This window comes from Tinamus guttatus, unplaced genomic scaffold (genome assembly GCF_059628265.1).
Source record: "Tinamus guttatus ecotype Peru unplaced genomic scaffold, ASM5962826v1 Tinamus_guttatus_pri_ptg000347l, whole genome shotgun sequence".
NCBI lineage: Eukaryota > Metazoa > Chordata > Aves > Tinamiformes > Tinamidae > Tinamus > Tinamus guttatus.
The window spans coordinates 1,776,186-1,798,198 of NW_028288881.1; the positions used below are offsets into that span (position 1 = coordinate 1,776,186).

General features: G+C 40.8%; 1 protein-coding gene across 1 annotated transcript in view; it reads left to right on the forward strand.

Annotated features, from left to right (window-relative positions):
• The first annotated feature begins 6,449 nt into the window (after positions 1–6,449).
• The window catches only part of JAM2 (junctional adhesion molecule 2), a 28,667-nt gene continuing 13,103 nt past the window's right edge, over positions 6,450–22,013 (forward strand). The window contains exon 1 of the mRNA XM_088529806.1: positions 6,450–6,595. Coding sequence (XP_088385932.1) covers positions 6,541–6,595 — 55 coding nt within the window. The 5' untranslated portion in view covers positions 6,450–6,540. The remainder of the gene's footprint in view (positions 6,596–22,013) is intronic.

Sequence of the window (22,013 nt, forward strand, 5' to 3'; positions counted from 1 at the left end):
GTTTCCTCCTCCGCGCCGGCGCTGCCGCCGCCGCCGGAAAGGGGCGCCGCCGCTCCGCCCTCGGCCGCCGCGGCGGGAGCGGGAGCGGGCGCCGCCGTGCGGGAGCAGCCGCCGGGCCCGCGAGCGGGGCCGCCTGGTGGCTTTGCTGGGAAGGGCGCAGGAGGCTTCCGACACAGAGGCGCCTGACTGTGAGCGCTTGTGGAAGTCCCTGGAGCGTGTGTCAGTGGCGTGGGCTCGCGTGGCCCGTTTGTGCCTTGCTGGCCTGCGCCCACTGTAGCCATCGGTGAGCGAAGAGGGCTCAGCACTAGCTGCGCTATAAGCGGGAGCTGAGCGGGAGATCTGCTTCGGCTAGAGGCCGGTGCCCCGGCAGCTGGAGGGCTGGGGAGGTGATGAGCGGGGCAGTCAGTTGTGTCTCGCTGAGATAAAACAGAGGCCGGGCAGGGGAGGGAGCAGCTCTGCTGGTGTGGGGAGCAACGGCACAAGAGCAGCAGCAGCGTCAAGCAGGAAGATGTCGACCACATCATCACGGATCACCACGTGCTGGAAGATCTCGTTTATATCACTCAGGGATCTGTAGGTCAAATGCACAATCTCAGAGCTCGCCTAGAAAAAAATACTACTGATGAAATCAGGAAGCACATTCTGACTGAGCGGAATGCTCAAGTTTGTGTATTCACCAATAAGGGGTTCCCCCACAGTCTGGCTGAAGAGCAGGACAAAGGGAGGAGGGAGGCGGAGCAGAGCCATGAGCGAGTGGGACAAAAGAGCATCTGCCAACAGGTGGGGGCCTTTACGAATAAGGGAAACAAGGGAATTCCCCCACATTCTTCAGCAAGGGAGACAAAGGAGTCGGGTGACCTCAGGTGAGAACAGATGGCCAGAGGCAGGAGTTTGCTGTAGGCAGGCTGGGAAGGCTGCAACTTCTGAGTAGCTTGGCTGATGGGGAAAAGGAGAGGGCGTCCCTTGATCGGGAAATTAGGATAAAAGGAGGCTGTGTCCTCCAACAATTTGAGAGACCCCCCCAGGGATATGCCTGGTAGGCTCTCCCTTTATTCAAATTAAGTTTTAGGACTCTTCTGTCTCTTTTTGGACATGCAGTTCTTGACAGCGAGATTTTCCGCGCATGATCATACAGAGGCATTGCTAACTGGAGTTTCTGAATGGGTTTAAGATGTTTGTTCTACTGTTATGTAGTATCGATTGCAAATATTTAGTCTTGAGCCTTCACCACTTACAGTTACAGCAGAGCCCCTAGCTGAAATGATCTTTATTCAGTTGCTCTATGCTCTGGCTGCACAACAGGGAGAGAGCAACATTTTGCAAAAGCAGCCAAGTTTCCTTTATTACTCCAGCTCCAGACTGCTAATTCCAATTTGTAGTTAAAAACCTCTCAACTACCTTTCCTCCCCTAAAGATTTAAGCCAAATATGAACCGCCTAAATAATAAAATTATTGCTTGAGCAGTTAAAATGTGTTTAATCAATATTTGTTTTATGTTCTACATCTTTGTTGATGGTAATATTCAGCTGGACCTCCAAATGACAAAGATATAGCAGCCATGAAGGATGCAAATGTCAAGCAATTACATTTATTTAGGGCCCTTAGGAGCTAAAGGATGTAAAAAAATGTTCTATTAATTTAACATTAAAAAATTGTTAATGCAAGATGCAAGATGCAATTACAGAGAATTTTCCACCATGAAAACACTTCTTTTGAAGCCAGATGGAGAAGCAGGAGGACTGATTTCCCTTGGTTCAGTACCTGACACTTGCTTCCTTATTCACCTGGGCTCTGATCCAGAAAACCAGATATATGAGTACTGCAGGTATTCGTGTCCTTCATGAAGTTCTTTGATAGATGAAGAATTTCAGCAAGTCAATCATCCTTTCTTATTTTTAAAAAAAGTTTAATACAAATATTGTTACTTTTCAGCAGAGAAGGCATACTGTAGACTACATACTTGTATGTGAAAACACTTTATAGCGTAGAGATGAAAGGTGCTCAAAAGGTGCAAAGATGCTATTATTATTTATACTGTTATAGCTCAGCTATGCTAAGTGTATTAACTATTTTATGACATTGTCAATGATCACCATATCACATAGTCATTTTATTTTAAATAATTAAAAAAGAACAAAAAGTTCACAATGTAGAGTATAGAATATTTAAAGCCATTAAAAGGTAAGATCAAAATGGAGAAGACAGTAACAAATCTTAGTCCTTCACTCAGAAGTCTTCGATGACAAGAGTGAAATCTTATTTGATACTGCATTTTTATTATTACATTCACTCTGTTTTAAATCACCACTTCCTAATACCTGAATCTTTGTACAAGTATATGTGTTTTTTTCAGCTAACTCTTCAGAAAACAGTGGTAGCACAGCTAGTCCCTCCTTTAACCTACCTGGTGTCTCTCTGGAGTCACAAAGCAGATGCAAAGCCATCGGAGACCTGATGCCCACTAAGGGGGTGGCAATCCATGGCTGACGGAATGATGCGCTGTGAAGCTCTACCCCGCAGTGGAAATCAAAAGGCATCTGTAAATTCCAGCCAGGGCATTCCTACAGCCTCTGAACAAAGGAAGAAAAGAGTAGGATAATAGTGGCATAAGTTCGGGGTTAATTTAAAGATTCAATCTTTATGCATATTTTTGTTTTATGATGCCACATCTGGCTCACAACTGCAGAATCATTTTTTCTGTTTTCTACTGCATATTTACTTAAGGTTTCTGTGTGAAAGAGAGAAAAAAAAATCTGGATCCATTAGAATTGGGGCAGACCAAGCCAAGGACCAGCTGGGGAGATTATTTTCAGCTGCCAAACATGCCCCTGTCAGCAGCCTGTAGGGGACTTACAGGCCTGCCTTAATCCCCAAGCTATTGATCTGGATGAAAAGTGAAGCTGTGTCAAAAAACAAAGGGCTTCTGATGGAAAAGTACTCTGGGCAGGATTTGGCAGAGCTCCAGGGGCTGCCAGTGTGTCACAAAACTGTGCATGTTTGTAGATAAGTCATGGGGAAAGAGATGAGACAGGTAAGAAGTGAAGGAAAAAAAAAAAAAAAACAGGCCGAGGTACCAGTCTTCGAAGAGCCACTTGGCTTTCAGGAAAACGATGGATGTTGTAACGTGCAGAAGATGGCGGGTTGCCCTGTGCAGCAGCAGCCACCCACTGCATGTTCTGACACCACAGGGCATGAGCCCACCTTTCTTTGTAAGTGATGAACCATGACTGGTTCCCAGGCCAGCTCTGAGTTTGGTGATAAACTCCCTTCAAAAGCAAAACTGGCTTAAAAGTTCCTGCTCCTTGCCTTGCAATTTGTGCTCATTTCTCGTTAATAGTTTCTAGGAGCAAAGCTGTTGCAGAGCTCTGCTGGAGTGCACGTTACGAGATAATCCACGTTGTACTGGTCTGGCCGAAAATGCAGCTCCTCATACCGAGGCATGTGCACGAGTGAAGCCATGGTAGTAATCCATAGCCAGAGGCACCAATTCCCTTGCTTATAAAGCAGGAGTAAGACCATACACTTTATAACTCCACAGAAAGAGGCATATTCTTCATGCCAGGATGGAGCAGCAATGTATTTTAAACAATACAGTGAAATAATTCTGGATCATCATCATCATCTTGGCTGACATACTGTCCACTCTTGCTTAGGCTGGATCAGGAAATGTTCTACAAAGCCAACCACTTATGTGGATTTCTTTTTAAAAATGCACCTTTGATTGCTACTGGGCTGTCTGCTCAGTGCAGCAATCTTGTAAATCCATCTGAAAAATAAAAAAGGCATTAATATGCTGCAAGTCAAAGATAAAATTCTATGACAGATCTCAGGGCAGTTCTTTATTCACAGAAGAAAGCTACAGACATAATTTTTATTGCTGCTATCTTGTTTTATCCTCACATATTCTGGCTTTCCTGGTTCTAGTTTGGCTGCCACATTAAATATGCAATATTTTGACAGTCTGATAGAAACATAATGTTCTATCACAGCACTCTAATCCATTTCATTATGCAGCTAATCTATGGCATACTGCATCTGCCTTAAACAGCCATCAGCAACAGTTTTGTGAAAGAAAAAGGACATTTGATTTTTTTTTTTTAAATCTTTCCCAAAAAATTATGTAGTGTAGCGATTGGTGAGTTACAGACACAAGGCTTGGGGGGCTGGAAGTAACATGTTTGTGTGATTAGCGTGGCTAATTAAACAGAATCTGTTGGCAATCTCACAAATAAGTTTCCATCCCCTTGTGGCGTCCCAGTCCCCAGGATACGGCACCAGAACTATGATGCTGCCGCAGCGCACCTCCGGTATCCGCCACTTCCTAGAGCATATGTGATAGCAGTTTGTGTGCTTGGAAAAAGTGCAGCGGGGATGTGACCCACAGGCCATGGCACCAAGTCGTAACGGCATCCCCAATCGCTGCAAGTGCAACATTTCTCTTTTGGAGATATGAAAAAAAAAAATGTTACCTCTTCTCTAAACACGAAAAAAACATTTTCAAACATGTCTTCTTGATCAAAGCTTAAATAGCTTCCAGTTAAAAAAAATATCCCAGTAACAATCAGCCCTACTCTTCCGAATACAAATAAATAGATACTGTTACACTCAGGAATGCTTTTTTGTTCATCTTTTCCTTTCTTCTCAGTGGCTCCATATGAGAAATCTTTCTCGTTAATCCTCTCACTCATCAGCAACTTTCCTGGGCTACCTGTTGTTAAATTTGTAATCCATGGCAGAAAATAAGAATGAACTAGCACTTGAAAGATGTAAACAGATAGTTCTCCTCTTGTAGCTTCCCCCTTATACTACAGGTGTATTTAAGGAAAAGAGAATTATCTTTCTGTTATATCTATCTGCAATGTGTTTGAGTATGTGCATCATAACACCTTTGTAACCAAGTACAATAGGCCTAATCTGTTGTATTGATTTTCCATATAGCTCAAAGTTATTCAAGAAATCAGCATATGAGGTGCAGCAAAAAAGATGTAGGATGATTTGTTCTCACCACAAAACAAAACGAGAAGTCAAGAAATGATATATGAAATGTATGAAATATATTAATTTCCTGTATTCATTTTTATCATCATATCATTAACAAAAAATAAAGTTTTTGTTTTTGTTTTTGTTTTTTTTTGCATAAAGCTGTTCATTAAAGGGAGAAAGAATTACATATGAATTGTAGATTTATCTAAAATATTATCCAAAGTATTTAGTGTAATCTTTTGGCTTCTGAATTACTGCTATTAAGAAGCAGCTAAGTCTTGAAATCCTGTTGCACTTTCATACAATCCTTAAAGGCTTTTCTATGGAAAGAACTTGACTAGAATAGCTATTACAAAATAAGATAGCTATTCTTGATTTGCATTCTGCATGCAGATGCTAATTATAGACTATTCTTATTCTTCTAAAAAAGAGTCTCTGTAGATAGCACTTCCAGAATAACGGAGTATCTCAACAAGTTCTTCCATGTTGGTCTCTATGTGCTGTTTCATGTAAATTCTTTTTACTCTTTCTAAGGTAAAAGCATTAATTTTCCATTAAAAGCATAAGGCTAGCAATCTTATACTCTTGTAAGAAAGCATTTGCAGTATCTTTAAGAATACTATTGTTTAGCAAAGTACATACAGAAAATGAAATGCAGATTGAATGAACTATATGCATTACAGCTGCCTTTCTAGTATTTCTGTAAATGCATTCAAAATATTCATATTCATATTTAATTCCTGCTTTTTCTTGCAATTGTAAAAAGGAGATAAGGCATGCAGTGACCAAGCCTTTGCTGAAATATAAAAGGAGAGTGGAAAGAAACTGTGAAAGAACCTGTCAAATGGAGAGACAACCTTGTACACTAGGTCCTTCCTCACTGTACCTGCCTGAGCAACAAAACCGTGAGCAAGCAGTTTTCCTCTGACTTCACATTTACATAAGTCCAGAGTATTTAAATGGATTTACTACGGTACAAGAGTCATGTACATGAAATCCCAATCAAACCCTGTATACCAACCTAAATATCTGGGCAGTTAGCGCCGAGTATCTACTGTGATGGGCAGAGCACTGTTGTTAAATGCCCTGCCCATGCCTAACGGGCCGGGCTGGCTCCTCTTCAGGATGAATCTCTCTATCCTCCTGGTCTGCCCGCTGTCATTATAAGGGCTTTCCTAGTCATCCCGTGAATTATCGCTCGAATTAAGTTCAGCACAGCCATTTCTTACCATGCCCACCCCTATCCCCTTTCCTCCCCGCGCCTCTTCGCTTTAAGCGAACAAACCCGCCCGCCGCCGCCGCCCTCAAAGTTTCCCGCGGCGCGGGACCGCGCGACGGGCGAGCCGTTAACGGCTCCGAGCCGCTAACGGCTAACGGCTAACGGCTAACGGCTAATGGCTGGGCGGTGGGCGCGGCGGGCAGCAGCGAGGCGGGGCTGCCGCCGTTGCCGCCGCGGCCCCAGGCCGCCCCCGCCGCGCCTCGCCCCGCGCTGCCGGCGGCGCCCCGCGCTCTTAGAGCCGCTCTCGGCGCCCGCGGGCAGCTGCTGTTGCCGGGAAGATGGCGAGTCGCCGCCTGCTCCTCCTTCTCCTCGGCTCCTTGGGGGTGCTCCGCTGTAAGTTGCCCGCTCCCTTCCCCGGGGAATATACATCCATCGATACGTGCGTACGCGCCTGTACGGACGGATACGTATGTACTTTGTTGTCCTCTCGGAGTGTTTTCCCCTCCATCCCATGGGGCGGGAGCTGCAGCACGTCCCTGGCAGCGAAGGCAAAGCAAATGCTTCCCTGTGTGTGTGTGTAGCTCCGTGCTGATTGCTTCCATGTGTCTCTTTGGTTTTAATTTATTTTAATTTTTACTTTTTTTTTTACTTGTGCATAGCTGATGTAACCTGTTCAAGCTGGGCCGCCTTTAAGCACAAGCTCGCAGCTTTCTGCAGGGATGCAAACTTTGGGATGCGAGTCGTGTAGCTGGCGGGTTTGGCGGCTCTTGCAGCATAAAGAAGGAAGGAGCAGGAGCACGTTCTCTGTTGCCAGTGTTGGACGGTGCCGCCCTGGGACATGGTCATGTTTCTGATAGATTTATGGCTCTAACTCAGTAAAAAAAACAAACTGGAGGGGGAAAATGGGAAAACAAGTTGTCAAACTTGCTCTTTCAGAAAGGATGTTAAAATAAGAGAGGAAAAACAAATAAACCATGAAGTCACGTAGCTGTGAAGAAGCAGTGAATTAATATACAGTGCTAACAGTGGCAGTCATGCAGTAAGACTGTCACTTGCAGGTCATGCTTTACTGAGCTCCTCTTGCAGTATATCGGATGCTCCTTGTGTCTTCCTGGTATTTTGGGAAGGAGGCTGTATATGGAAATAATTCTTTGAAAGAAACTATGCAGCACAGTCTTGCTATGGAGCTGTGACCTGCTGGGAGCAGGCTAGAAAGGGCACCTTCTGCTCGTTGCTGGTGTGGGATGGTGTCAACGCTGAGTGCTCTTACAGTTTAACTTTCGTGCTTCCTCATCCAGCAGGAACTTCTGTGGGTGTGGAAATGCCTTGGCTGCAGAGCAGGAATGAGTCTGAGGAGAGAGACTGGAAGTGACACATGTGTTCTAGTAGCTTTATTGGATTTTTGTCCCCTCCTTCCCTTTTCCACTTCACTTATACAGGATCTTATGGATGGGGGGAATCTCCTTCATGGAAAAAGGAAAAATAGCAGGAAAAAGAAGTGATGTGCTTTGATCCCTTTATTTGTTGTTAACTGTGTGAGTGCATCTGTCCAGATAATGCTGCTGTGGTTTTGGTGACATATTTCAGTATGTTCAGGCTGCTTGGCTGTCTCATCTGGGTAGGTGTGTCTTTTGGCAATGCTGATTTTGACTAATGTGGAGACGATAGAGGGTGGTCCAAAGGCAACAAAGTAGATCGAAGTCTGGTTCCTAAATTACTTAGTCTCCCCTGCTTCCCCCACCCAACCTTTTTTTTTTTTTTTTTTTTTCTTCATGTCTCCAATCCCAACAAATGCCAGATGAGGACAAAGTGGTGCTGAGAAGTGGCGTGAAGATCAGGTTTGTAGGAGGGTGTGTGGGTGCTGGTTGTTTGGAGAGCCAGAGGGAGTCCCAGTAGAAAGGGCTTTGGGAATTCTGCTGCTGCTTCTGGGGCCGGAGTATTCACAGCAGGAATATAACCAGTGTGAGCATCCAGCTTGCAGTTCAGGAACTTCTTATATGGGTCCAACAGGCTATTTATAGCAGCAGTGGGAATGGGAAGAAACTAATGAGGAAGAGAAAGAGTGGTTGATACCTGGAGAGCATGAACATTAGGTTGTGGAGTAGATGTAGAGGACTGCTGCATATTTTAGCTGCCAAAGTCTGAGGTGGTCTTTGTAGGTCAGTATCATCGAAGTGGTGATGAGTAAGCGAAATTTCAATCGTTTTTAAGTGAGTACCTGTTAAGGGGGATATGAACAACCCTCAGAAATAGTGGACTTTCTTTTTGGGTTAAAGCTTTTCTTTCACTTTTATTTTAGAGGGAAGTAAGCCCTTTTTTAGGTCAATCAGGTCTTTCATGGCATTTCAATAAGCCACACTATTTCTCTTAGACCTAGGCATGTTACTCTGAAAGGAACTCTACTTAGGAAAGGCCACGTTATTCTGTAGCATGGACTTTGTCCCTCTCCTCTTGCTGCCAAGCTGTGGGCAGGCAGAGAGCTGTTCTCTGGCTGACCTTGGAGCATCCTTAGGTCAGGTTACTGGCCCCACAGTCTGTTACTGGATGTGCAGAATTAAAACTGAGGGTGATTGATCGTCCTCCCTGTTTCCTGTGTATAGGAGGCAAATGATGTGCTGTCACATCAAGCAAATAATTCCCCCCCCCCCCATTTTTTTTTTCTATTTCCAGTGGAAGTATGCAAGAGAAGGACCTGCTTTTGCTGTTTCCTGACTTCTGAAGTCTTTTTTTCGGCTTTAATTTTGTAACAATCCTTTGTTTATATCATAGGACATCTGGCATTAATAATGAGAATTAAAGCTAGCACTATGATTACCAGATCTAATTGAGTCTGAATGATGTCTCCTGATTGACTATTTTAATGAATTGTATTAGACTTTCTTTTGCCAATATTTCCTGCATGATATCTCTATTTCCTATTACAGACCCTTATGGCAGCAACATGCAAGCTGCCAGAAATTGGCTGATGACATTCTCAAATGATTAAGTAAGAACTTGCACGTACTAGAATTTTGGATTCTTTTCTTATCGGTTCACCGTCTGAAAACTTGTGGGATTGCCATCTTTTGTAGCTTAGAGCTACCAAATTTGGTTGAATACATTGGCTAACCCCGAATGTTCCTTGGGGGGAAAAAATATACATGTGGACTGGTCACAAAGAAGGTGAACTAGAAGTGTTAGAGCAAGAGGGACCATTTGGAATGAATTAAACTCTTTTTTTTTTAATTAAAAGAAAAAAAAAAAGTGGAGGAGAATGTTCTTGTATAAACAATATAAAAATGTTAGGTTTGTACAACTTCATGTGAGATAAATCATAGTGTTATTTCTTCACTAAAGAAAGATGGTGGTATAAACACGTATCCTCCATAGTAGCATTGAGCAAGCCTCCCTTGACAGATACAGAGAGTAGGTTTGGATTGTCAGTGGTTTGGGGCACAGGAGCTACTAATTAGTTCTGAAAATGGATTTAAACAGTTTATATTATGACCTACTTACTGATTCCATCATCACCGTAAAAAACTTTTTCTTGGAACACTTTCTGAATGAAGTTATGCTTATAATAAATTCCTTATAATTAGCTGTCAAATGTTTCTCTTTGAAGAGGTAAGTCTTATTGTCATACTTAAATATTTTTTACATTGCATTTGTCTTTAAAGGAAGATATGGGAGAAATGTTTGTGTAAAAATATAAATAGTTTTATGTTATAATAAAAATCTGTATCTCATGTTTCAATTATTTTGTCGCAAACTATTTCCAGAGCCATATGGAATGACTAAATTAAGGTTCCCATTAAGTTATTTTTTGTTTGTTTGTCATCCTATAGTCATCCTATATCTTATCCTGAAAGGGGTCTTTTGGGATGTATGTCTGTGATGTACTTACTGCTATGTATATGTTGTGGAGTTTTTTTGTTTTTGTTGTTGTTTGTTTTTGTTTTCTTCCTTCCCTGGTGTAATAACTTTGTGGAACTATTTGGAACTACTGCCTATATTTGGCAAAGTGAGTGGATTACAACTTCATTTTGTTTTGGTGGACAACTTGCAATTGGGTGAACGGTTAAAGGAAACTTATGCAGGAACTGAAGGCTGCGCTTACCTGAATTAAATCGAACTTTCTGAATTTGCTAGTAATTCTATTTCTGCTAGTTCACTTTGCTTTTCCAGGGAGATGGGGGAACCTCTTTTAAATCCCACCTGTAAACTTAAGACTAGCTTAAACTTCTACTTATTGACATGTTCTTTTACATCCTAAGTACTTCCCAAAGAACTTTAACCAAACACTTCTACAGAGAAGGAAAAAAAAATCTGTCACTTCTTCCTCACAATGTGGTATAATAATAACATGTTTTAATTTCACCACAGGAAACTGAAGCAAATATCATGGTGGCTTGTAATTGAGACAAATGAATCATTTCCCTCATCTAAATACTAGTGTTCAGGGAAATGAGTATGTCAGACAAAGAATGAGAAAGTGAAGCTAGAGCAGCGTTTGGGTGACTGCCAGTACTTGGGCCTGCCTGCCCTCACCTGTGCTTCCAAAGCCACTATTTTTCGTGAGGGCTCTAGTTAGTAACTTCTGATTGTAATATATCACTGAGCATTTGACTGTTTATATATTGTATTGTATTTGAGTATTACTTCTAACTGGCAGAAGGTAAGCTTAGCGGATGATTATATGGTCCCATTGACTTGTCTGTCTTTAACCTTCGTGGTGGAGGGTGAAGGACATTCTGGAGAGGAGAGAATGGGAAGATAACCCTTTTTGAACAGCATCAAATAATAAAATGGCTATAGATGTGGATCATATCAACAGTAAGCCTGATGTGTAATCCAGTTAACAAGAATTAAGTCAGACATCCAGTTTTCTCCAAGATAACTTGCAGAGGAAAGCATTATAGGAAAAATGGTTAATAAGTCTTTTTGAATGCTTAGTTTTTAAAAGATCCAAACCTAGTAGTTTTGAGTAAGTTCAAGATGGAAATTTCACACTTAAAACAGCAGCACTTGATCATGATTGTCCTTAAAAAGGCAAGGAATTATCAATTTTAACTTGGAAAGAATAGAATAGTGCCTACAGGTATCAGGTTTCATTAGATATACTTAGAAAGCCATTGTTTGGCTTAATCTCTTAGGAGTTGAGCATGTCAGTTCAAAGCAAAAAGGGAAGCAGAATCTATTAGAGGGAAAGTGTATTGCATAAGGTTGTCTTGGTGCCAGGTAACACTAACAATAAGTAGCAGTATTAGCCTCTTGCAAACTGCTAGGGTAATGTTGGAGCTAATGATAGAATGTGCATTCTCTGGAAGTGACTGTCACTCAAATTAATCTTTTTGGTTTCCTATTTGAACTATGCACTGTATTCAAAGTGCAGAGAGTTAGTAGCCAATATTAATTGGGAGAAATTGGGTAGTAAAGCAGTTGTTTACGTGGATGACAGCTGGGTTGTTGGATTGAAGAAAGTCCTTGTGATTCCTGTGAAAGTATGAGTAACCAGCACACAGAAATCAAGAGTGTAAATAGACATTATGAGTTAGACAGCAATATGCCACTTCAGTGTACAGACAGTGCCTACCACTGGTTGGCCCTAGTTCATAACTGAAGCTTTAGTAGCTATGCCGAGGAAAAATGAGTAAATATGCATTATCTGCCCCTCTCCACAATCTCTAAGCTAATCGACCACAAAGACAAGAAATTCTCTCTTAAAACAATCTTAGTTTCCTGTTTGTGCTTTTGTTTTATCCCATATGTTTCAGACTGGCTGACGGGGATCTTAGGGCTTTGTAAGCTGGATAGCTGTTCAGACTGTAGCTGGTGAACACTCCTGCAATAACGAAAGGCCGTACTTCTGAGTTTAGTAGATTGCTTCCCAGGTAAAAGCCAAAATTTTTCAGCAAGTGCAGAATGGCTGGGATGAGGAACAGTCTCCAAGCATGGGCTTCACTAGGCCCAAGAGCTCTCTGTTGACACTGATGGCTGGGAGCCCATGTGGCTCTGGCTTCAAGCACAGAAGTTCAGGATATTAGTCAGTTCATTCAACTGTAATGTTCTCAGTCTTGCACTACAAAGCTTTGGAAACTCTAATTAACTGGTGTTACGGTGTTGGGTGTGCTTGACAGCCTGACCTGATCTTCTGTTTCAAATGCAAGCCAAGCTGTGCTTTACAAAAGGTATGTGAGGCTGTTGAATGCAAGTTAAGTCTAGGCAAACCTATATGTCTCTTCATAACAGGTGACTGTGGCTGAGGACATTTTAAATACACTCAGTTAAATATTACTTAGTTAAATACCAAAGGGTATCTTGCTAATTCAAAATATGTTACAATAAGTCAATATTTGAGAAGGCTTCAGTAATGTCTGTAGGATAAAGGTCTGGAGGATCTACTGGCTGCCAGGTAAGTGTTTCCTAGTTTGGGGCTGAGGTCAGAACCCCAGGGTGCTTCACTCTGTTGTGCATGTTTCTATCACCTTGCTCTGTAGAGTAGTTAAACAGGAGGATCACCTCTAAAGCAAAAATACTAGAATACAAAAATAAGACATCACTGGTATCTGCCTAGCACTCTTCAGAAAGAAACATAGGTGATGAATGTATACTCTGTTGCTGGATTTATTTAGATTGTTTTGCTTTTCTTTTAGAAAAAGAACTATCACAGGGTCCTTTTTGGGTGGGGAGGAAGGCTTGTCTTTTTTCCCCAGGACTCAAAAGTACAATAAAAATATTTATTGTTATTCAAATGGAAAGTTGTCAGGTCCTCTCAGGAGGGCAAAGGTCTCTTCTGAACAAACTGTCTAAGCATTCCTGTCAATACTCATATTTTGAAAGTGAGGGATACTTGTTTTGGACAGTATTTGAATGTTCTTTGTATCCTGCAATGTTACTGTTGCCTTCTGTTGACTAATATACGGATCTTCCCATGTGTTATGATTTACTGTTGCACTTGAATGTGCTGATCTCTTGCAAGGGGCATGAAAGCAGTGCTGGTGTAGACCAAAGCAACATTTGAAAAAAAGCTTAGAACAGAGAGGTAGTAGTTAGGGCTCACAAGATTAAGATGCTTTTTCTTTAGTACTGTAGAGACTAGTAAAGCAAATAAATTCACATAATTTAGGTTCACTGCAAACACCAAAGTTAGTGTCTGGTGGAAGAGGCAGAGCTCTGTAAGCTGATACATGCCGTAATGGTACGGAATGCCATACTGGTAGTAGGTATAGTCAGCAAGGAACAGGGATTATGGCTAAGGTAGTGTACACTTTTGCCACTCACCCTGCACTTTGAAAGGCCTTCACATAATTCTGTTAATATGTCAAATGATTTTATTTTTTTATTTTATTATTTTCTCTAGAGAAGACCTATGTCCTGGACATATTTTAATTCTGACAACACAAGTTGATATAGAAGTCTTCTAGAATTTATTAAGCATAGAAAGTAAATGTTATTATATTCTTTATATATGTTCAGTTTAAGTGTTACTGAAATTATGGCATTTCAGTCTGGGGACTTCCAGAATGCTGAATGTATATTTAACTGTACTTTATATCACTTGTTTTTGGAGCCTTTTAGTAAATAATGTTCCAGAGGATAAAAGTTGTCTAGGAAAGCTGTTTATGATGAGGGAATTGGCAGCATAGAGACATTGACCAGAAAACAGTTTTGGCTTCACTCTTCACCTTTTTTTGAATATTCTATGCACTTCTTATTTCATTAATGTTCTGATTGCATTTTTACTTCAGTTTTCAAGTCTTTGAAAAAACATAGTTGCTTTTCTATGCTGTGTTTTATGCCTTTTAGCTGTGTTCAAACCTCTAGCACCTTTTTGATTTTTTTTTTTCTTCTTCTTCTGGGGAGAAGGAAGGGACTACGTGGCTACAGGAGTTTTGCCCAGATGTCAGGGATTTATTATTATTATTATTATTTGAGAAGAATGAACTGATATCTCTAAGAATGTAAACCTTCTTTTAAAAAGTTTTCAAAAAGTAAGCTTTCAAAAAAAAGTTATAAAAAAAAAAAAAAAAGAGGCAGGATGGCCAGTTCTTGTATATACAAGTGCATTAACAGGTACAGAACATTTTGCTCAAGTTAAAGCAATGCTAAGGTTTCTAGTGAACATCAAAACTGTACAGAAGTCTACTTTTCTTATAAATTTTTTGGACCTTCAAAAAGGTCCCCAAAATCCCTTTGTATTTCCACATAAAAATGTCATAGGAGAACTCTAGTGCAGGTAGTCTGTCTACTGGTAAAATAATTGATCCTAACACCTGTATAATAAAACTTATTATTATTTTTAGATTTTTATTTTGGAAAGCTGTGAATATGTCAGCATTCACAATCAGCTTACTGTTGCTGAACTCTGAATGTAACTCTCATTAATTTAGTTATCCAGGATATAGACATCAAAGTTGAATTTGAATCTTATTCATTAATAATCCATTCCATCTGTTTATGTATACTTTCTTCTCTTTCCTCTCCCCACAAAACAGAAGAGCAACTCCAATGGAGGTGGAATAGAATAGGTGGGGGATAGAGCTTCTGTTAGTTACTGACAGGAGTTATGTTAGTTACTGAAGTAATGTTATGTCTGCCTCCAGCAAAGGTTAGTTAAGTGCTTGTACCACAGCTAATTACTGAGAGGGGGTAAGGAGGAAATTGCTTTTCTGCTGAAACTGAATTAGCTAATGATGATTGAATACAAACAGAATATTTTGGTTTTATCCCTTCAACTCAAGGTAGATGCCCTGCAAAATGCATGGACATACCTGTGTACTAATCCAACAGTAGCTTCATTATTTTGAGACTTTATTGTCTGAATGTATAATGAACAGGACTTATCTACATGATAATGTGCATAACAAATAAAGTAACTTTGAACCTGAATTTTTCCTGCCAGTCCGAAGTTTAAAAAGATGCCTAAAATGTGAAAAAGGCAAATTATAACCAATGGTAAAATAAAGTTAACAGTGTGTGCTTTGTATGCAAAAATACTTAGTAACCCTATTTAAAAGTATACTATTAAAATAGTATGTACAACATACATAAAAGCATAAATAATTTAAATACGTTTGGTCTGGGAGTGGGGTTAGTCACTTGAAAAACTGAGAAATCATCCAGTGCATCATATGCTGTTCAGTTAATGCTGGAATTCTACAGCTCGATGTGGTATATGAGTCCTAATGCTTTCATGAACTCTTGTTTCTTTGCTTTTTTGAGTGTGAAATAGTGGGTACTTTCTTAGAGTTTTCTTCTGACAAGATCATCCGGTCCTATTACATGCAGCAGCAAACTGTTAGCTCGCTTACTGAGCTTCCCTTCCTCTGAGGCAAGGCAGCAGTTACTATTTGTTACTAACCTTACACAGATATTCCTGAGGATATGGCTCCTAACACATCCGTGATCATCACGGATTTGACATTTATGCTTGATTAAAAAATAAAGCACAGAGTTACTCTATTTATTCCTGTTTCCTGTGTAACTTTCCAGTGTTGTTCTTCCAAGTGTTTTCTAATCTGAATACCCATATGTTGTTTTGCTTGTGTGTGGCTTTTAATGTGAGGATGATTGTAGCTTCCTCCCCCCACCTCCTTTAAGGAAAAATTGGCACCTGTTACACTGTGACCTATTGTTCTTGGCTTTAACTTCCAGAACATTTCTTAAAGTCGCCCTTCTCTTTTTCAGCCTGCAAAACATCTGCTTGTTCCAGCTCCTTTTGAGAGTTAGCAGCCTTAACTGAACCAAAGGGGTGTCTCTGATCTTGTTGAAATAAATCAGAAGGTGCCTCTATAGAATTTGATGTTGAGGAACTGAAATGTTTAGTAAAGGCCTGCAGAATTAAAGCTGCTCATATGTATTCAGTGTAACTGCAGAATAAAAGCAATAGCTGTCAAATATGACTGTCTCCTCCTGCCAGAAGTATCTCCTGAGCACACTTGGCAGTGTAAGGGAATGTGGATGAAAATGGGATGAGCTAATTTGGCAATCTCCATGCAGTTGATTAGGAAGGATTCGCCAAATTCTCTTGACCAGTGAGCAGTGGTCATCTTGTTCCCAGTTCTTATTAGAAAAGAATGTGGTCTCTAGTTGGAGGAAACTAAAATATTAATTTCAGCACTGCTCATCACTAATAGGATGCTCATCACTAATAGCAGTCCCATGGTTCAAATCAAATAGAAAGTCAAATAGAAAGTCAAGTAGACCAGACTCTTTCCCCTAGTTATTGGAAGTGTATTTTCAAAAATTTGAAATTCATAAATCACTGCAAAAATCTCTAGCTGAGTGTTTTCCCTACCTACTCCCCCCGCTTACTTTGAATACTACCCAGAATGAAGACACGGCTTGTCCCAAGGGAGCTGAAATTGAATGGAAGGAAGCCTGTGCAAAGCCTTCTTAAGAACTTTCCCCAAGGAGCTATTCTTAATCATATTAACACAGAAATATATTTTAGGTCAATCATATTAGCACAGAAATACATTTTAGGTCAATGTTTGCTTCAGAGACAAGAAAAACAAGTTACAGATGGATCATCTTCTCCAGGGGGGGACATCACCTGACAATATTGACCTGATTTTGATTATCATGTTTATGAGAAAACGACACACTTAGGGGTAGTTGGTCTAATTAGCTACCCTGTCTGCTAGATGGTGTCTGCTTGCAAGGAACGATTCTGGTCAGATATTTGTATACATTCAGAGGCCAGAGCTCATCCTCTGCATATTCATCCTCTGCAGTGAATGTGCAGAAATGCTTATGTCAAAAAAGGGTTGAAAAGACCTACTGGGGAAGAGCTGCCATGAAGTTGGGAGCCTGGGTATGCTCAGGAAATGCATTTTTGATTTGAGTGAGTGGGACTGACTGTAGAAGGGGTATTCCTTGGTTAAAACAAAGTATTTGCCTACTGTGAGGTAAAGTTGTAGGGACTTGATGGGTTTTTTTTGTTTTTTTTGTTTTTTTTCTAACGTTTAGAAATCCTACAATAAGAGAGCTTAAATAACTTCATTGCATGGCCAGAAGCTGCAGCTCTAAATGGCATTTACTGGAATTTTAAATAAGGTTGAATGGCACAGTTAGAAAGTAAGTGCCCTTTTCAAAGTTCTCAGCAGTTTTGGCAAAAGTCATTTAGGCCTTATTCAGATTTGGGAAATTTAACTTGAAACTCTTCCCTTGAATTGTGAGGCAGAATTTTTGTTGTGTATGTTCTTTTTATTTTCATGTTTTAGGAAAAATTTACAGTTCATGTAAAGTGTAGTTGATGCACTACTACTGACTTACATAGAATATGCCAATCTGCTCTGGAGGGGGTAGCTTTGTTTTCTACATTTGATAAGCATTCAAAGATACTCCATGTAGATGCTTGCACAGGCAAGTATTTTGCAGAAATTTTAACTCCTATTAGTGGAAATTGTGTTTCTTCAAATGCCTGCTGGAGCATGTGATAGGAGGTGATTGGTAGAGCAATGACAAGAGAGCCCTCTACCCCCCGACTCTACATGGGCTTTTGAAACATGTTCATACTAGACACAAGACTTCAGGATCCTGATACAGCTTAACATAAGCAACAGTTGAAGCCACTATAGGCTTTCACTGCACTTACAAGCTTTCTTTGCTCCGCTGCTGAGTAGCTATGGAAACCACTGTTAAGCAGAATTGGGAGAGTGATGGAAAATAGTTTTTTTTTTTTTTTTTTTTTTTTTTTTTTTGGTAAGAGCCCAACTAGTTTAAAACTCCATTCCCCATTCTCAGCAGCTGCCCTTGCATTGCTATGGAGACAGGAAGAGTAGCAGAGTCTTGAGAGTCTTGTAGAAGTGAGAGCTATAAATATTTATTTGCTTAATAACCTCTCCCAACAGATAGACAATCCAGAAAGCTCCAGAAGTCTACACTGCACACTGAACCTTTGTAAAGCTGTGAATTCAAGCTGTTCCTTTCTTCTGTTGTGTTGTATGGGTAGAAAAGAGAAGGGCAGGAACTTTGAAGGGAATGGAATTTTATATTTGTAAATGTTTGCAAAACACTTACAAAATGCTTATCCCATGAATAATGCATATTAGTTGTTTGGAATTTCCCACATCTCTTAATGCGGCAATTTTCCAGTGCAGGGGTTGCTGAAAGCACTCAGGTGGATGTTTTGTCTATCCAGAACTCCTCTGCAGTTCCGTTTCTTTGGAAGGCTGACCTAAATTTCTTCCTTTCTTGTCCCATGCCACTTGCTTTCTATTTCCATCTTTCTCCTCTGCCAGCATTTACAGTGTTGTGTTTCCAGGGCCAGCTATCCTTGGGACTGTACTCTATAATGGATCATCAACATGATCTTAAACTTAAGACTACTGCGGATGACTTTACATATAATCTTAATATTCTTCACCTTCAAACTGAGGGAAAAAATACCTGGAAAGTAAAAATGAGAACAAAATCAAATGTCGTGTTAGCCTTACAGACCATATTAAACAGCATGCACAAAGTTGAGATTAAACTGTTCGCAGATTGGCATAATAAATGAAGACTTTCTTCTTTGGTAGTATTCCCTGTGGCTGAAGAGTTTACGAGAATATTTATGCTTTGCCCCTTCCCCCTCTGCTCCCCCTCCCCCCCACCCCCCACCATGGGGCTGAGAGCTCCTCAGATCATCCAATACCAGATTTTTAATACAGCTAGAATATCTGCTTTTAGCCATTCTCTAGCAAAATTACTTCTCTCCTAGTTCAGTAATACCACAGTAGATGAAAATACAGTTCTCAATGCCTTTTATCTTTTTTTTTCCCCTCAAGGAATTTACTACTTTTGTCATATGTTCTGTTGGGAGAAATTCCTCTAAAGTACCGTGCTGGGTTGGTGCCTTGCTTTGTTGTGACAGGCAGCTGCAGACATGTTATCCTAAAATGTGATTGCTTTGTCTCACTTGGATATCTGTAGATGAATGGTTCAAGTTTGACAGCTTTCGCTCCTAATTCCAGGCTCTTTAATAAAAGAGTAGATTTTATTTTTAATGACCCCGTCATCTGGATGCCGTCCTTTTTAACGGTTTCAAATTCATAGCATTGGTCAGGAGAGCAAATGGAGTGGGAGGTTATTCTACCGGGCAAGGTCCCAGCCTGGATGCAAGAAGGAAAAGTGTCTTGGGGTTGAGGTGGGGGGGGATTACCCAGCAGTAGAGCTAGAATACCTGCTCTTACAGAAGAGAAATAAAATGGATTTATCTGCTTTTCCCTCCTTCCACACTCAAAAAACCCCTAGCCATTTCTGTATAAAAAAGAATTTTGTCAGGAGTTCAGTGAGGGCTTGTGGGAAAGAAGGGATGGGAGAAGTTGTTGGACATCAGTGTGCACGAGCTGAGTTGCACTGCCTATTTTTTCATGAAATAATTGGCAAATAAGGTGATGGAAAAGGCACTGCTCAAACTAGGAGTTAGACTTTGTCACATTTCTAGTAAAGGTGTTGCTCCTCCGGCTTGTTCTTTGCCATTTCTGAATGTCTGAAAGTCCAGTGTCTGAATGACTAAAAGGTGCTGTGTTCGAGTCTGGCAGTTTATAAAACACTACAGAACTGTTGTTGGAAGCTGTTGTATAAAAAGCTTCTTGGCCATCCCTTGCCTAAGTTCCTCTCTTGCTGTATGCCCTTTTTTAACTTGCCAGCCAAATGTGCCTTTTCGCTCTCATTGTGTGTTCTGTGCAGCCATCCAACATCTATTAAAATAAAACCTTGCTTTTCACATCTGGGTTTGAACTGACTCTTTATTTTGCCTCTATGGGCCTCCTTCAACGGCTGTTATCTGTTTCCTGTGGCTGAAGGTGTGCTTTTTTTTTTCTTTTTTTCTTTTTTTCTTTTTCTTTTTTTTGTGGATTGTTGTGGAGGTGGAATTGGTTTTGTTTTGTTTTGTCATTCAGATAAGCTCTGCCCAAAGCAGCATCCTGTTCTATTATTAGTCTTTAACTCAACTAAGTGAAAGACATAAGTTGAACTGATTTTCTCATGATGTGTGATTAAAACTCCAAACTTTGGACAAGAACTAGAAGAAGTTAATGCTGTGTATATGTTGTATTTACTTAATGAAACTATTGTCCCTTGGGTGCAGTTATTTTGGGCTACATTTTGATGCCTAACTTGCCAGCCTCAGATATCAAATCAGGCTCTGTCAGACTCTCCGGAGACACTGGTGGTAGTGGAGACGGTCAGTAAGCCTGATGTCTCTGCCAGAGGTTAGAGTTAGCAAAGCAGAGCCAACAGACAAGGTCTCCCTGCATCTCCAGTCGGTTTGCAACGAGGCTGGCAAGAGTGGTGGGTTTGACATCTTGTGGATAACTTTTGGAGGAGCGCAGCCTATTGTGCCAGCCCCACCACTGAGCAGGGCGGTGGCCTGTTGGTGTCATGTCCATAGCTTGAACTACTGAGAAGAAGGGGAGTTAGGCTTTTGGGAGTGTCACTCACATATAGGAATATGATGATTTCTGTCCAAAGTTAGATGACTTGCCTGTTTATCTGACGCTGGCTGCCATCTGTGGAATGCTTCTCTTGAGAGAAAAAAAAAAAAAAAAAGGGCAACAGAAGAGCCAAAAAAGATACAAGTTTTAGGATGATGTGACTGCAGCAAGGTCCTAGGCATCATTTGAGCACCTAATGGCAGGTATTTTTACAGCTGAGAACTTCATATCGGCACCTAAGCATGCCCGCGATGACTTACCTTGGTGAATGTGTGAAGGATGCTTGCAGCAATGGTGTGTTTGATTCCCAGGAGCTTGGGTAGGAGAACTGTCTGATTCTTGCTTTGTTCTCAGGACATTGGTTTCCTAGCCCTGCGCTGTCCTCTGAGATCTCTGCTCCACTTTGGTCTGGGCCACCTGATGTTCTTGGCAAAGCCAAACTCCCTTTTTCTCTTGTACTCGCAACTTTGTTTGGACTCTGTTCTCATGTCACTTCCTGCAGGCATTGCTGTTTCCTTTGATTTGACTAATATGCTTTTCCTTATAATTGCTCAGGCCACCAGAGTATCAGTTCACAGCTGCTTTAGTGATTTCCAGATAGAACATGGATTTTTCTGGGTTAACTTCTGAATAGATAAAGTTGCTACCATATACGAGTAGAGTTTTTCAGTCTATCATTCTGCCTATAAAAGCATTTGATGAATAGATAGTAGGGGAACATGCTATCTATTCATTGCTGCGCTTTATATGGTGAATGAAAAGCGAAAGCTTATGCCCCATAGTGGGAAAAGTTGGCAGAGGCATTTCTAGAACGGCATTTTAAGGAAAACGTCTTCTAGCTTTAAATAATTCTTTTGGCTTTCTGCTTGATTAGGATATTTAGTGGTTTCACATGTCAGGTGCCTCTACAGCATCTGAAGTTGCTATTCAGACCCTTCTATTTCTCGAAGGAAAGCCTGTATGTGAGATTTGTTGGGGAGTTTTAGGTATCTGAGTCTGAATTCGTCTGGTATGATTTGTACTTAGTATGTTGCACACTAAGCTCTTCAGGCACTCTTTAGTTCCTGTGATGCAGAGGGGCAGGCATAGACCTGCTGCAGTTGCAAGCTTCAAATACAAAGCATAAAAAGTGATTTCATGACACCCTCTGTAGTGAGAAGCAAGTACCCCAGTCCTGCCTGAGAGGGCACAAAACATGATTTCTTATTGCACATTTTGGACTACAGACACTTGGGACATGACAGTAAGCAGCATGACTTCTGTATTAAGGAGGAGGAGGGTTTTCCTGTCTGTGGAAAAATATATGTAATATATCTGCAAAGTGCAGATGTTTGAGCTGTTTGGTGTCCAGTTAGCGAGAACCTTGACATTTCAGCAACTTTCTCACACGCTTGGTTCCTTTAAAAAAG